At 45.4% G+C, this 16721-nt stretch overlaps 2 protein-coding genes across 5 annotated transcripts in view; one reads left to right on the top strand and one right to left on the bottom strand.

Annotated features, from left to right (window-relative positions):
• Positions 1 to 11673, bottom strand: part of LOC120950032 (UDP-glucosyltransferase 2) — a 29175-nt gene extending 17502 nt beyond the window's left edge. Inside the window, exons 1-2 of one of the 4 annotated variants that reach the window (XM_040367760.2) lie at positions 11556 to 11673; positions 9974 to 10509 (exon numbers count right to left, since the gene is read on the bottom strand). The gene's annotated coding sequence lies outside the window, so the exon portion shown is untranslated. Of the gene's footprint in view, positions 1 to 9973; positions 10596 to 11555 lie in introns of all 4 variants that reach the window. The other 3 variants (XM_049605306.1, XM_049605304.1, XM_049605305.1) reach the window with 3 other exon arrangements.
• Positions 723 to 1526, top strand: LOC120950035 (chymotrypsin inhibitor). Its single transcript, XM_040367767.2, has 2 exons — positions 723 to 846; positions 934 to 1526. The coding sequence occupies exons 1-2, from the start codon at positions 723 to 725 to the stop codon at positions 1134 to 1136; spliced, it is 327 nt and encodes a 108-aa protein (XP_040223701.2). The 3' UTR covers positions 1137 to 1526.
• Positions 11674 to 16721: the final 5048 nt, after the last annotated feature.

The raw sequence follows: 16721 nt of genomic DNA, 5'->3' as shown, positions 1-16721 counted from the left end.
ATGCAATTAGCCGGCCTGAGATGTGTGTTTTATTTTTTAATGAATTTCAGGTCAGCCTCTTGGACCGTGGACCGTGGCGCCCGATCGAGAATGCTTATCTTGATCTCGTTTTTTTTTTTTTATTTCTTTTCGCATGCCCCATCGCTTTGCCGGCGTTGAGGTGCAATTAATTTGGGTGAAGCAAGCCAAATGCATGAAAAGAGCTTTTGTTGGGGTTTTCCTTTTTTTCCGATTGCGTGTACTTTTAGCAGGAAAAAAACGAAGCTTTTGACATTCCTCTGCGTCTGACACGTGATTGCGCAAACGACAGCGCTTCGGGCGACGCATTCCATCGCAACTATTTTTAAAATTACCGTTCTTTTTTGAGTGTTTTTTCTCCTCTAGCTTCGATATGTGCACGTGCTTTGCAAAACGGAAAGAAATAATTCGTTTTCACCGAAGAGCAGCCATCGCGAATGCATTCGACTATTGGCACTAACACGTCCTGTCTGACATTTTCCCTATTTTGTGGCTTCTCGTCATCCAAACAACGCAACGCTTTCACGGCAATGACATATTTTTTTTAGGAAAGGATTTGTATGTACCTGTGCACCATTTTGCACCATATATTTCCTTCTATTTGCACAATTGTTCTATCGGGTTGGCGCCCAACACACCGATGTGCCGCGTGGCGCTAAAAAAGGTCATCAATTTTCCTGCTGCTGTCGAGCGTGCTGCACACGATGAAAAGCGAAATCACTGTACTGCTGCTGCTGCTGCTGCTACTGCTTTTCACACTGTGTCCGTTCGCTTTAGCGAAACGATCGTTCAGTCTTCTATCATCCGATCCCTGTCTGGAGAAGCGAAGTAAGTGTTTTATAAAAAGGGGTCGTTGTCGCTTCTAAAGCCACGCGTTTAACGCTTGTTTCATTTTTGTTCACACGCTTCCTACAGCATGCGGCAAGAACGAGGAGTTCGTCTGCTGTGGACCCTGCGTCGAGCCAACCTGCTCCAAACCGGAGCCCGATGCCGACTGTACCAACGTCTGCGTCGCGGGCTGCTTCTGTAAGAAGAACTACGTACGGCGCGCCATCGGTGGATCGTGCATCTGGGCGAAAAAATGTCCCAAGCGTATACAGACGACCAAAAAACCATAACGTTGTTTATTCTCTGCCCAGCGAATGTTCTAGTTAGTGAGCTCACAGGTTGTAGCGATACTGTCGCATAGTTAGATCGGCGAAAGCAAACCCTTGAACGTAGGTGTGCGGTGGGTCATTTGTTTGATTCGTTACAGCCAACGTCATTGGCCGTAGATCCAATCGAGAGCAATAATTGAATTCGTGGCTAGGTCAAATCGAAGTGCAAACGGCAATTTATTCGCTTACTTTTACTGCTCGGTTGCAAAGGTCACTAACGGATGATAAATGGTGTAGTAAATAGCGCTTGAATAAATCACTCTAAGTTAAGGTGTATAGTTAGGGCTGAAAATGAATCCATTTTAATTTTAATTTATCAAAGGCAATACGGACGCAAGTTGATCGATTGGTATCTTTTATATTTAGTTTGGAAAGCTCTCCAGTAGATCGCAACGAGCAGAGTATAGCAAAACCATAACATCCTATTCCTCCAATGATCATCTATTCAACATTCAGGAGATGATACAAATAATGAAACAAAGCGAACTGTCGTAAATATTTGGGCTTCAAATGTGCAATTTTCCATCGGGGTGCTTCGTACGCCCTCCGTTCGGCCTGAGCCTTCGTGTTTCTACAGGCGTTTTAAAATCTCTACGTCCAATCTTATGTTTTAAGGACTCACTTTTGATGTCACGCATTCCGAACATTTTGCAAAGATTTCAGAAGCATTTTTCCCAGATAAAAAGCAGTAAAAGCCAATTCTCCTCTCTGGAGATGTTGTTCACCACGGCTCACTCGAAACGCAATCTGTTACATGCGGTGAATGAAAAATTACACGACGCAATTGTTTCACGGGGGGAGCAACAACAGCAACAACAAAACATCAATATCTCCCTAGCACTACACACCGGGGAATAGTATCTTCAGGTGGCGTAACCAGTGTGTGTGTGTGTGCGTGTAGGTATAACCTTGATTCATGCAAATCATGGCACAATTGCTGCAAATCACTCTTCGCCATACCATGGGAATTGGCCGGGGAAATTGAAAAACGTGTGTGGAAATTCGTAACCGGAAGTGTGAGAAGCTACCGTCCTGTCAACACTGTGCTCGCAGGAAATACGAAAATTTAAGCGAAGAGGAAAACTTCTACATGCTTTGCATACAGCAATGGGGGGAAATGCAAAGGAACTAAACGCACTTAAAGCTTCCAGGGTCGAGCGCATCAGCCTCCGTGCTTGTGAACGCTAAAATGCTTTCAGAATAAGGCCCATACATTTATTGCAGCATCACAGTTTGTTGGCCTCTGTTGATCTCTGTTCTAAAGCGTTTGTCACGGCTCGTTCTAAAAATCCGCCCCCGAGCCGTACCCGTCAAGCCCACCACCGCAAGCCGGCTGACCTAGTGGCCGACTGGAGGATCGCCTTTGAATTGTGAACACCATGTTGCCATTGCTGCAGTAGGAATTAGGGCCACACAGAGCGGGTGACATTTGTGAGCCCGATCGCTTTGTGATAAACGCGAACGAACGCGTGCAAAAATGAAACAAACCCGCCCAAAGCGTTAGGTGCTACGGGCGCTCTAGCAATGACAAAACACCAACTATGCACTTTCTGATGGTTGACACCCGGGCAGGGATGAAAGGAAAGGACGAAGAATGGCATGGCGAATTTAGCCGTGGGACAGTTTGTTTGCATCGCTGCCCTCTGCAAATATGAATGCCTGTCAGGAAGAGCAATAAAAAAGAAAGAAAACTAAGGCAACCCAGAAAACGCTGGAACGCTGGAAGGATGACGATAAAATGGAAACCATTCTGACATCGTTCGCGAGTTGCCAGGACCTCTCCAGTAGCGATAACGCTTGAATCACGTCAAAACATGTTTGTGGGTTTTTGTTTTTTGTTTTTCCTTTTTGCTTGCCTTGCCATCATCCACCAATCTACCACCCATCAGGAGCCGTAGCTCGTGCGTTAGAGAGTACAGCATGGTTCAACCGTTTCTCTGCAGGCACAAATACTAACGCTTGGCTACAATATGTGCATAATTGTGTTCTAAAACTATGCACACAAACACAATATGGCAAAAAAACAACCGGAAGAACGCACCACCATCCCATGGGAAATCGCCGTGGGGTGCGTTGGCACATTTTGACAAGCGGGAAAGGCACATGTGTGTTTGCTGGTGCGTGAGCTTTCGTGTGCCACGGGCATCAAGCGTTCCCGCTCTGTTGACCTTGTCTCAAGGTCCCTTCCCACTACGGATGTGGGTTAATGCACTCTGCGCCGTTCGCCCTTCGCGTGTGCTGTGATTCGGGTTTGATTAATTCATCTGCAAAAGTTTCGCACAACAATGCACTTGTGTGTGTGTGTGTGTGTGTGCGTGTGTGTGTGTATGTGTGTGTGTGTGTGTGTGCGTGTGTGTGTGTATGTGTGTGTGTGTGTGTGTGTGTGTGCGTGTGTGTGTGTGCGTGTGCGTGTGTGTGTGTGTGTGTGTGTGTGTGTGTGTGTGTGTGTGTGTGTGTGTGTGTGTGTGTGTGTGTGTGTGTGTGTTTGTGTGTGTGGTGCACTTTTAACAACGCTGGAAGCTGGCGAGCGTTGTTGGGACTTGTGCGCGCGCGTCAAAAGTTTACACCCCTGAGAGGAAGTGGAGGTTGGTGTATTCAAGTTTGCACTTAGCTTCTGATAATACCAACGGACCCGGTTCCCCTAGAACGTGCAGCGCTTTCGGTTGCAGTTCCATTCACTCGACAATTGAAGGTTAGCATGTCGTTGGTACACGTTAACAAGAATTGAAGGTAAAGAGTATCTGTGGTTTGTTTTGGAAAAGATACATTTTAATGGTTTGCTTCGAAAGAGATGCATTTTTTTTTATAAAACTTGCTGTAGCATTAACGAACTTTACCCTTCATCAGGATTGTTTTTATTCGGGCAAAAGGGATATTCTACTTCCTACTATTCTTCCTCTACATGTTTTGGTCGTTTGTTTTCCATTCATTATGCTTTACATTGTTTAAGTATGGATTCCACCAAAACTAGTACAACATAACCTCACACTAATAATATTGCATACCTTCAGGCGCTTTGCAAGGACGAGCGCAGGGACATTAACCTAACCTGTTCACTTTTGGTGCATGATTGGTCAGATTAAAGGACAAGCTTCACTGCATACGTGTTTGGTACGTACCTACTCATAAAACATGTTATTTATTATCGATTCTTTGTGATGGACACAGCTGCAATCAAGAATTGAACACCCGATTCCTTCCTGTGTTGCGTTTGAATAGTTGATCCACAAAAAATTAAAAAAAATTTAAATACATTTAGCTACAGCGCTCAACTGTACTACGTCAGAGCTCTTAAAGCGGAGTCAAAAGTGTAATTGCTCGATGTTCAAATTGGATGTGCCTACACTGAATATAATATTAAACACATCCAAGCCGATGTGAAGGTTGTTTTGGTTATTTTAATCTGTTTACGATAATAGTCAACCTTCCAAATCGCTCTGCTAGGAAGCTTCCTCGTTAGCGTGTGATGATGAGTCACGGTGTCGTGTTTCAAAAACATATTTTAGCATTACCTTGAAATTTGGCAGCCCGCACATGGATACACAAAAAGACACCTCCGCACGGAGGCTGCGCGCGAAGGTAAAGCGTTCGATGGAAGGAAGAAAGCCGGAGCTGCTGCGACCCGGTCGAGCACGGCACTAGGTCGGGCGTAAAAATTGAGTCACACATTTTTAAAACTCACCCTGACCCAAACATACACAATGCGCTAGAGATCACTTATGCGTACAAAGCGTACGCCGACCGTATCCACAAACGTCTCACTCACAAATTAGACACATTGTGACACGCCCCACTAGAGTTGTACCGTGCCATGTTCCATGTCAGGCTCGCGTCATCCCATCCTCATACATCTGGCAGCAAAATGCATGGCCTGCGGGGGCTGCGAAAGCGACGAAAGAAAAAGGAGGAGAAAAAAGCAAGCGCACACGCAAAGCTTACAGAAATAGCAACAACAGCATAAAAAGGAAAGAAAGTAGCGAATCCGTAAACATCGCGACAGTAATGTACGGCATGTGCGAACGACACACACACACACACACCATGGTTACGCAACACAGTGTATGATTGACTGTGTGTCTGTCTGCCTGGCCGGGCAGGGCCGGGCCGGGCCGGGCCGGAACGATCTTGCTGCCGGGCCGGGCTAAAGTGTGTCTGCAAAATTTAACCCCCTCCCTCTCAAAAACGGTTTCAGAAGAAAGGGGCGCAGAAGACGCGGAGTGGAAAGTGGTTAAACGGGAATGAAGCAACTGCACGGCTGAACCGGGGCACAGGGAAGGGTAAGTAAGACGACAGTGAGGGTGAAACCGGGAGAAAGGTGGAAGCATGGGAAGTAAAAGCTTTGGCGAGCGTCGCAAAAACGAGACGCTCGATCACGTGGGGACTGGTGCTTATCCTTGACCTGAATGTGGGCCTAGCGGTGCGCTGTGCTTTTCCTCGTTCGGCCATTTCGGGCAGTTGCGTCGTGTGTGTGTGTGTGTGTGGGGTTTTTTTTCTTTAAATTAATTTTTGTTTGTGCACTTCTTTGTTTTGCTTCTTCTTTTTTTGTTGTTGTTTCGCCTGCCGGTCCTTATGACCTTGAGGCGGCCGAAGATCAGCCACTTCTTGTTATGGGTGGGTCGTTTTTCCATCTGACACACCTTTTGCGCGACAACCGGCTGCACTCGGTTCCCCTCACTGTTCCCACGCAGCTTGTTACGTGTTTTGTGTGTTTCGATTTTGTTTTTCGAGCGTACCCCAACCGGAGATGGGGAATTTCCAGGCAAAATCTGCCACGTACGGTGCATCAACACTGCTCTGTAGCATGTATGTAAAGTTTTTGTACTTTGAAGTACAATAAATTAATTGTTTTTTGTGCTCTCGACACATATCTATTTCGTTTTACATTGACAGTTTGATGTGAGTGTTTTAAAGCAATTGTAAAAACTGATCGAAGCTTTGGAAAATTTAATATTTTTTAGAACTTAAATGTAGGTACAAAATATGCTATACAATTACACAATTAAATGTTATAATACAATAAAACTAATGATATTACTATTACAAATATTGTAATAAAATACGTATAAGGACATAAAAACGTAAGAGATAGAGTACGCAAGAGTGTGAGAGAGTGTGAGAGAGAGAGAAAGAGCTAAAGATAGAAATCGAAATTCAATCCTTCAATCAATCCGTTCAATATTACAACCTAGGATTTATACTCATTTCATAATCCATTTCTACCGATCCATCCAAACGAAACAGATTTTATTTCACAAAAGCGACCTTTAATTTATGAACCTTTTTTTGTTATTTTATTCATAACCGTCCCGCACTGCAAAGCGCGTCTATTTTGAATAGGAGAAAGCTGCACCCTTATCTGCATTTTTCAAACGTATCAACGGTATACGCCGGCGACCACCGCAGCAGAGCGACGCCCACTGCCGGTGAATGGCATTCAATTTCTAATCGAGGCACGCTTGACAACGTTACCGACCGAAACTTCCCATCCGCTCGATCGACGGTGAATGAAGGGTCGTGGATATGCGGTGTGGTAAAGGGTGTTGTTCGATCACGGTTCGCCCCACGGCACACGGAGGATGAGCAAGGAAATGTTTTCCAAACCTCCCCAACGCCTATCGCACCGTACGAGCGGAATGCGCAGTATGTGAAATGGGGTTTTGTTTAAAATGGAATAGTTTGTTTATCCTTCTACCGGTGACGCCAAACAGGGATGGCCTTACCACAATGCGCAAAAAGTGTGGAGAGCGCAAAATCGATTAACGATCTGCTCCAAGTCGGCAAGGGAAGCAACAACCTTCATCCCCGGGGGCCGCCATAATCTTCGCTTGGGTCGTTTTGGGAGTTTATTAATTGCACAAACCCATCTCTGTTCGCGGCAGATACGGGGGAGGCAAGCTTGACAGGCAGGCAGACAGGGTAAAACCATTATGCCGGGGTTGGGGCACATTTAGCCAAACCGAAGCTGAGCCAAAACAAAGCACTCCATTGGATCAAGGGGGGGGGGGGGGGGGGACAAAAAGTACGTTTCGATCCCTTTCGCGGGTGTGTGAAATGTGCCATTAAAGCCATGTTAGATTTTTGCACGCTTCACCTTCGATGAACGATGGCGGGAGGGATAAAGATGGTGACCAATTTCCGAATTGATGGATGGTTGGTGGCGCTTTGGATACGCTGGTCGCATTTTAAACAATTGTAATGTACTACCAACGCCCTCCACACACACACGCACACTAGTTTCGTCTCTTTTTCTCCTGCTCTGGTTAGTGAAGGTTGCTTATGCTACGCCGTTGGGGCGTAATTGGTTGGAACCGACCGCACAATCATTGGTGTAATTAGTGTTTCCTGTCTTTTTTGTTGAGTGTGTTGTTGCAATTTTTCATCAATTGTTTGTGTACGAACATTTGGTACACAGGTTGATCACCCTTTCTGTATGTTTCGACTATATGCGGCAAGTCTCATAATATTTCTATTTTCGACTTTTTACGGTCTTGTTCTACTTCTACCCATTGGTCCTTGGTGTCAAGCATCTACCTTAAAGCGAATGATATTGATATTTCATGAAGAGCATTGAAAAGACACTCTAATCCAGACATGTCAAACATACGACCCGCGGACCACATGCGGCCCGCGAAGACTCTCAATCCGGCCCGCGAAGAGCTTTGGCAGTTATTTGAATGAAGCAGAGATACATTGTTAATTATAAAATAAGTAAAACGGGTGTATTAATGTTTATCCACTGAGGAAGAAGGTTTCAACATTCAGTTTTAATAGTTCGATTATCGAAGAGTGAAGTAAGTTACAATGAATTGCTTGTTCGGGAAAGTATTCACGAATATGGCATGTAGCAAGTGTTTAAGTAGTTGTTTCCTAAGAGCACTCTTAAGTCTGATTGATTGTCCTTCAATATTTTCACCCATTTCCAGCATTGAGGCTTCCTGGAAAGTTCGGAAATTACGTATTGGAATACCACTTTCTTCACTTCACTGATGAAGGTACTTTTTATATATGGTTCTGCAAAAATCAGGTCGATATATTTATAAACCATGGAAAACCAAGCACTCAAAAAAAGGGTAAGAACTGTATGAGGCCGACTGTATACTGGTTTTCCCTTTTCTCAACAAAATGGCCATATATCTATCCAATGTTTGCCGATGTAGTGATAAATTTTGATTTATCTTTATTTGCCATTACCATTGTCAAAATGCAGCATTTGTACTTCGTGTGTATAGGAGGCAATATACGAGGGTTAAAGTACTGTCCAGGAAGCCTGAAAGTCAGCAGCTATCTGAAGCAATTGAATATGAATTGTTAAATTTCCGAGTAGGCACGACCGCCACTGATGTAAAGCATGAGTAAATTCATGAACGTCATGAAATGTTTATTGGAGGCTACGAAAAAAATGTAAATAAGATTCTAGGTCCAAGCATAAGTCCTTAATGATTTTTACCGATTGAAAGCACTCCCATCCCACCGACGCCCAACTGCGACCCGCGCGGATATGTTGAACCGTAATCTGGCCCGCGACCCAAAATGAGTTTGACATCACTGCTCTAATCCAATGCACAAAACAACATTACATTCAGGACGATAATCGTGATAAGCAATGCAAAACTGTTCTAGTTTAGCCAGCGTAGCTTCATTACTTTGGCATGAACATGAAAATAATAATTATTTAAATAAAAAGTGTTAAAATAATAAGTGCTATATTTCTTCCACTGCTGGTGATTTCCACTGATGAACAAAAATAGCATCATGCATTAAAGTTCGCTACCAAACAATGCCACAAAACTGATGTAATATTAGTACAGTACGCCCTCCATTGTTTTACGATCGAAAAATAAAAAAAAATGGTTTAGTATGGCGTAGGAGAAAAAAAAACGAAAAACAACCCCCATTAAACATTACGTTCAAAGTAATCGAAAAGCTCCTAACATTTCATTTCGTTGCAACTCCTGCTTTTCTGCTCTCTTTCTGAGGTACATGAAACGAGATGCGAGTGGCAGGCGTCATGAGGAAAAACGTAAACACCTTTTATTCGGTTCGATTGATCATTTATCGAACGGTAGCCGTTCGAGATGTAGCTTACAAGAAGAAGGCATCCCCAATGTCCCACCACAGCAACATCAAACGCTGGGCAAACCCATCAGCGAACCGAAACCCCAAGTGCAACGTACCCCAAAATCAATCAAAAGCGAACCGGTAAGCACACGCCTGGACACGCTTATGCTGCTGCTTTGGGTAGGAGGTTTGATGGGGTTTTCTGACCTACCCAACACCCGCCGGCTTGAGCCACACATCAGCATCGGTGCAAGAAACTGTGCCATTTCATCTGCCGACGATTCAGCAAGACGCGAAGACGAGATGCAGACGAGATGCAGGGCGGCTGGGTGGATGCTCGGGCCAACCCCCGCGGTACAACGATCGAAAGTGTGCATGCATGTGCAATTACACAACAGCCGTCGTCGTCCGGGGGCAGTGGGACAATCCATCCAGAGCCGGTGCCAAAGCTTATGCAGACGAGCATTGTCGAGCTCAACAAAACAAGGAGGACGAGCATAAAAGAAGCCACGGCTGTGGGGGCCTTTTGCCCATCGATGACGGCGATGATGATGATGATGAAAGATTAAGTAACGCCGTAATGTGAGTAACTCTCACGTCGACGGGCGTTTGGTGCGCCCGTGCGCGAACGCATCCCCCAGTCGTGCTTTAGCGCGACTACCGTGAAGCGCGACCGTGTGCACACGTGCCCCGACCCCGCAACGTAGTGGTGATTGTGAAAAATCATTAAAAGTACTTACCTTTCAATTGATTGTGGTCAACGAGCCGCGCGACGCGTGACGCGCCGATCTGCTGCTGCTGCTCACTAGCTGCGGCTTCGGTTGCGCCAGACCAGAGGGCCGACCAGAAGGGCGTAAAATTCGTGTGGCGCGTACAGCTTCTGGCTTGGTTGGTTTGGGTTGGTTCGCAACCGCCGGAGCCGGCCGTCCCGTTTCCCTTCCTTCCGCCGCTTCGCCCGCGAACGGTGGCAACGTTTTGCAAATCTCGCACCTTCCGCACCGCACCTCCGCGACAAGAGCGCAGGGACAACGCAAAACAAACACGAAAACCACCAAACAAACGCGCGCGCTTGAACGGAAAGTGAGAGTTTTTGCTTGCGCGTGGACCGGGACTTCCTAACGGAGATTTGTTTCTTTTTGCTGTTGTTGCTTTGCTACAACACAGCTTCTTACGCGATTCACCAATTCACACCACGAACCACCGGCAACCACGATGGAGTGAAATGAAGAAAGATGGGCGAGATTTAGGCGGGGAGACGATTGTGTTTGCTAGTGGGCTATGGGGAGCAAAATGATTACCGAAGGTGTTATCAAACATACATTCACACCCACACACACACACAAACACACACACACATGCACGCTAAAATTGGCAAAAATCGAAAAATAATAAGATAAATAACCTTAAACTAGATTGAGTTTTGCCTTTGGCTACAAAATGGTCTGCAACATAGTTTGAATCGTGCTCCGGTTGCTCGTGCGTTTGTCACACACAAGCACGCTTAGACCTGTGAACTTAAACGTGAAAAACCTTTTACACATTCACTTATTCACACACACACACGCGTTCCCCAAACCCGCTCAAGTCGTGGATTAGACGCTCCAAACCCGATCCGGTCACTTTCCCCCTCGAAACGATCGCTACTTCCGGTGTGGAAGGGTAGACCGTGAGGTAGACTTTTGTTTTCTGCGCTTATCCCAAACACCCTAGAAGGGGAAGGTTTCCCGCTGGCAAAGGGTCTGCACTGGAGCTTCGATGTTTTGGGGGAGCTGTGGGCCGATCACAAGACACGTAAGACGCCTCACACGGCACACGAACAGGACGCAACCGGGACCCAAACGCGGGTTTCACTTGGCAAAATTTGTGCACACTCACACACACACCGCGCTTTTTGATGAAATAAAAACAACAACCTACTGCCATCGAGAAAGTATTTGAAGTAGCGAGCAAGAATGCGTGATGAATGGATAGACCGATCCGAGACACAAGGCGAAAAGTGGTACTGTTTTAATTGAATTTAACGTTCATATTTTAACAACAAGCACATTATCACAACACACACATACGCGCAGACAGACAGTAAGCACACTTACAAATTAAGCGCCAAGTCTTGGGCGAATTATCTTGGGCCTTGGGCAGCAGTTTCGTGACTAAAGCAGCTTCCCCCCCCCCCCCCCCATTAAAAGCTCTCCCAACTTCAGCGCAACGGGAGCAACGTGCACAAACAAACATAAACAACTACAACTGACAGGATCAAAGGCTAGTGTGTGTGTGTATGTGTGTGTGTGTGTGTGTGTGTGTGTATGGATTGGAAAGTGGTACCGAAACGAACGGCGAGCAGCGAACGACCAAACAGCGCCAGCCAGCAGTTACGTCCGCAATCGGTCGCGGTACGATCGAAACTGAAAGCGCACCAGCAGCGGGTTTGCTGCGGCTGAGGTTTACCGCGAACGACCGCTACCATCTCGAACGAAAGGGAATGGGAAAGAAAGGCAAGGGGGGGGGGGATAGAGAATTGAGGTAAGCCACTGGCCAGGCCGGATCGGAGAAGGGAAGGCCGTCCGAATGCAGATGCAGATGGTGATGATGATGATGATGATGATGATGATGATAGTGTCTGATCGTGATGCCGATCACTGACCACGGGGGAAGGTGTGCGTATACACATGAGCGCGCCGCCAATGCGTACAAGGCGGTGCATGCGCTTTGCATGCGCCACCAAAACACACACACACGCATATGTTTCCCTATCATCGTAACATATAAATCCACCACTACCTTCCTCTACTGCCCCCCCCCCCCCCTTCCCGGCAGGAACCAGGAAGCAAACGATCGGTGTCGCGCCACACCATACCCCACGGGGTTGAAAGTCGTTTCCTTCCCTTTCTTTCCCATAAACAAAAAAAAACCGATGGAAAAACCACGCCAAACAAAAGCGCATAGAAACGCACAAACAAACCTGTCCCACCGCGTGGGTTTAGTTTTCGGTCACCCCGTTTTCGATGGAAAGGTGGGCCAGGCCGACGATCATTCGATCCCGGGAGTCCATGCAACCCAAGAACAACTACGTTCACACTCAGCAGCTTCCGCGCTTGCCTGCAACAGAGGTAAACAGCGGCTGTCAGCAGATGCAGAGAAGGAAAGATGCGAGGCATCCTTAATGATGATCTCACGCCACGTGGTGTGCGAACACGGTGCGAAGCGCGTTGCTTAATCGACCATGGCAAAAAAAAAACCGGCATAGACGGGTACGGGGAAAGCAGCGACAAACAGTTTTGTTTTCGAGTAAATGACATCATTCTAGCGTGCGCAGAAAACATGTTGGGACGTTGGGGAAGGTGCTTTGCTAATTAGTTATTTGGTTTGTTTTGTTGCGGGTTTGGTTTGTTCGTTTTACCTACAGCTTTTGTCGAACCTGCTTGACATTTTGCTGATCAATATTGTCTTTTTTAATTTTATATGTTGGCTGGGAATTTTATCATTTTTAGTTTGTGTTTTATTCTTTTCAATTTCTTTTTATTTCTTTTTTGATGATAATGATGATGATGAAGGAGTATATTTTTTATAATAGTCTTTCTTTTTGTTTCTTATTCTTTTATTTTTGTTCTTTTACATTTTTTCTTGTTTTCATACGTTTGCTTTAGCTCTTCTTTTTTTCTCTATATGCTTGTTGTTGTCTTTCAGTGGACATGTTAACGAGCTTGGTTTTTATTATTTCACTTCGTACGTAGCAAAGTTATTTACCTTTTTTTTGTGTTTTCTACTTTCATGTTTCATAATCAGTTTCAAACTGCACAAACACACGCTCCGATGTCACAATGACCTTTTGTGCAGATGATTTATATTCATTTTTACCTTCTGTTGACAATACGATGTACAGCAGTTTTGTGTAAGCAACAACAAAAAAATAGAAACATCTCGAACAAACTCGCCCGTAAAAGTGCACAACAGCAGCGCACTTTGCTCTGCCTGCAATCTAATGCGACCGGTAGCCGCAACATAATGCCACCCATGTTTGTCTGCTTATTTGCAGCATACGGAGCAACAAGAACAGAAAAAGCACACTCACACACATACATACGCCCCTGAGTGCCTTTGGCTGGCACATTTCTGTACACCAGTTTTATTCATCTTCATTATTTTTATGACATCGTTACACCTTCACTCGATGCTCGTTGTGGCTCGGCAGTATCGCGGGCGAGCTTTATGAAAAGTGAACCGCAAAAATCCTTTCTACCGTACCGTACGCCAAAAACTACGACACACACACACACACACACACACGAGCCATGTCGGGTTACACAATCCGGACGGCAAACACCGGGTCGAGTGTTTTTTGAACGGCGCAAAGCACTCATTAGAGGGTATGATAAAACTGATTACGCTGCTCGTAATGGTATGCAATCCTAACCTACCGGAGGACACTTCTAACCGGGCCATGCGGGCGCGTGCATGTGTGTGTGTGTGGTCAGTAATGTTTGATAAACGATGTCAAGGGATTCGAGTGGTCAAAATAATGCGCCTAGCATAGTGTACGAGCGTTTTGCAAGCCAAACCATGCGGTCGACGTTCTTGCTGTGCTGGTGGGTTGTCATGTCAAACATGCGCTTTGCAGCAGTACAACATTGCTATTTGAACACATAGGAATATCTCAACACTGCCGTTTATGTTCGACAATACCTGAATAATGTTAAAACATTAATGGCGTCTATTTTTTATATATTTTAAATCACTTTTAAATTGAAATTGAAGTTTTCAGTACATTCTGCTTCTTTTAAGTGAATAGTTTTAGTTAGATTAAGATATAGTAGATATAGTAGAAAAAAGGTATAGTAGAAATACATAACTCGTGAATTATGAAGCTGAATTTTTCGTGAATTATTCGTTCCAAAAAGGTTAGACTTTAAAAAAATGAGGAGATATTGACGTTGTAAACTAAAAGATATTTTTCTTCTATTTGGCGTAACGTCCTACGCGGACATGCCGGCCTATACAGACCTTCGAGACTTAATTCATTTACCACCCACACATTGCCGGATAGTCAATCCTTGCTACGGGGAGACGGTCCATTCTGGGCTTGAACCCATGACCCCATGACGGGCATGTTATTGAGTCGTTCGAGTTGACGACTGTACCAAGGGACCGCCCCAAAAGATATATAATATAAAATTATTGACAAAGAGCAACGCTGTATACACAACAAGTTAAAAATGAAGGTTACCCACATATCGTCCTGTATGAAATGAAGCTTTCAAATCAATTTGAAGTATGTAATTAAAGCCAAAAAAAACTATACACCCCACTCCAAAGAATGTTTGAATAAAAATCAGTTGGAAAAGCTTCCCTCGCTCCTTTTCACATTAGTTTCAATTTATAATCAATCACAACAAAGCACAACAGCAATCTGCCACACCAGAAACAACCAAAGTCTCCCACACAAAGACTAAAGCATCGAACAAAAAACATTAAAAAAACGAGATAATGAAAACGCTGTAAACACGCCAGATGCTGCACCAGCACGGATCTGCCGATTCGACCACAGTTTTATTCTGTACGTTCTGGGGATGGTTTTCCTTTTTTTCCATCTTCTTTTCTGCTGTTGCTGTATACATGTGTGCTGAAAATTTGACACCACGTGCCAGCTCATTTCTCATCCATCAGAAGCAAGTACACCTACGGTCCGGGGGCCGGGCAGCTTGTTTACTTTCACATTTTTTCTAGCTAAAGTCAAAACCGTCCCCGCCACGTGCGTCCATCACACGCTACAGGGAACGCTCGATACACGAAACTCTGTTGTGACACTTGCCAGTGTCTCACAAATGTATTTTCTTCGTTTTGCTTTTTTCTGGTGTTTTTTTTGTGTGGATTAAAGGAGCACTTAAGTGTGAGTTAAGGAGCAAAAAATAAAAAAAGACACAAACTACTTCAACATAATGGCACATGTTAACACCCTTTCTCCGAGCATGCCGAGCACCAAGGGGAGATCATTAGCGCATGGCAAACGTTTCCTGCACACTGTCACCCACCGGGGTGCGTGTGTTTTAGCCCGGAGCAAGCAAATACACGGGGCAGTGGGCAGTGAGCAAAACACACCCCAAAACCTTGTTTGGGCTGGGATAATCTGGACGTGTGCTGCGGTTTGGGGTGGGTTATTTTGTTTTTCTTTCAATCCACTGTTTGGATGTACTGGCCATTTGACTTGCGGGCACAAACAGACTATAAACATATTTGTACCATGGATTGCCCTCCCTTCCGTCCATCTGCGAACCATCCACACTGGGGGCAGGATTAAACGAGCAACAAAATCTGTTTTGGAAATGCTGCTGCCCAGCTTTCGTCCGCCCCATTGTAGGTGATTTTCTTTTCGTACACCATAGCGCGCGTATGGGGGGAGCGTTTTGGTTTCCAAATTTCAACAATATGGCTTACCTGTTTGCTGCTTTCTTTCGGAGCATTTGGTAGAGATGATCTTTATATTCTAGGTCACTGCGTTTTGCACTGTAAAAGCCACGGCTTTAACCAGCAACGGTTTACAGTTTGAGCAGCATTAGAACGTTGCCTCAGTGTGCAACCCCTGGACGGAGCATTTTTCTGCATTACCTCATTCATAATTTCCAAACCCTTCGATTATGGGGTGTGCATCGAATGAAACACACATAATCGCGCCTACAAACTCCGCCAACTTCGATCTCGAAGCAATCGACATCCAATTGACTGACCGGTTGACTCACTCCCTGCTCCGTCTCGGGCTAGTTGTGCGATACGCGTCCGACGGTTCGATGTACGTCGACCAAGAAGGTAGACCGACAGAGCGGCACGTTAGCCTCGGTACGAGTTCTGCACCACGCACCGTGCGCAGCGTCGATGATCCTGACCTACCGGCACATCGGCAACCAGTAGTTGCCTGCGATCCTTCGCAATCGCTGTGACAATCTCCAATGATCCACGCCAAGCCGAGCATCGTTGCGTACCGAAAGGGTCGAGAACACGAGATGGTGGTGGTGGTGGTGGTAGTGGTTGGCGGTGTTTATACATCAAGTGCATCAAGTACGAAATGTGCGATGCAAACGCGATATGCGAACTGGTTTTTGTGGCCGAACTAGCAACTAGCTGTAGCCTGGTGGATCGTTCGAGAGCTTAATCAGGTGGACGCGATTGCAACACTATCTCTTGCACAAGCCGGGTAAGGAACGATGCGGAGAAAAACCAGACAACACGCAAAACGTTCGGGTAGGTTTGGCAGAAAATGTGGTTGAGTTTCGGGGTCTCACATCACAACTGGAAATTATAGACACTGGGACCGTCCTGGTGTAGTGGTGAGTGACTGGAATGGAGGGTCTGGAATTTTGGTAGGATCTTAATACTCATTTTGATGCTCCTTTCTACATGTTCCGGTCGCTAACTAAAGGGTGTATTCAATGGATGTAATGGAGTTCATCGCTTCGTGGAATTCTAGTGATTACGAAACACACCAACAAAACTTTAATG

The sequence above is a fragment of the Anopheles coluzzii genome, chromosome 2 (genome assembly GCF_943734685.1).
Source record: "Anopheles coluzzii chromosome 2, AcolN3, whole genome shotgun sequence".
NCBI lineage: Eukaryota > Metazoa > Arthropoda > Insecta > Diptera > Culicidae > Anopheles > Anopheles coluzzii.
This window is presented reverse-complemented; position numbering and strand designations above follow the sequence as displayed.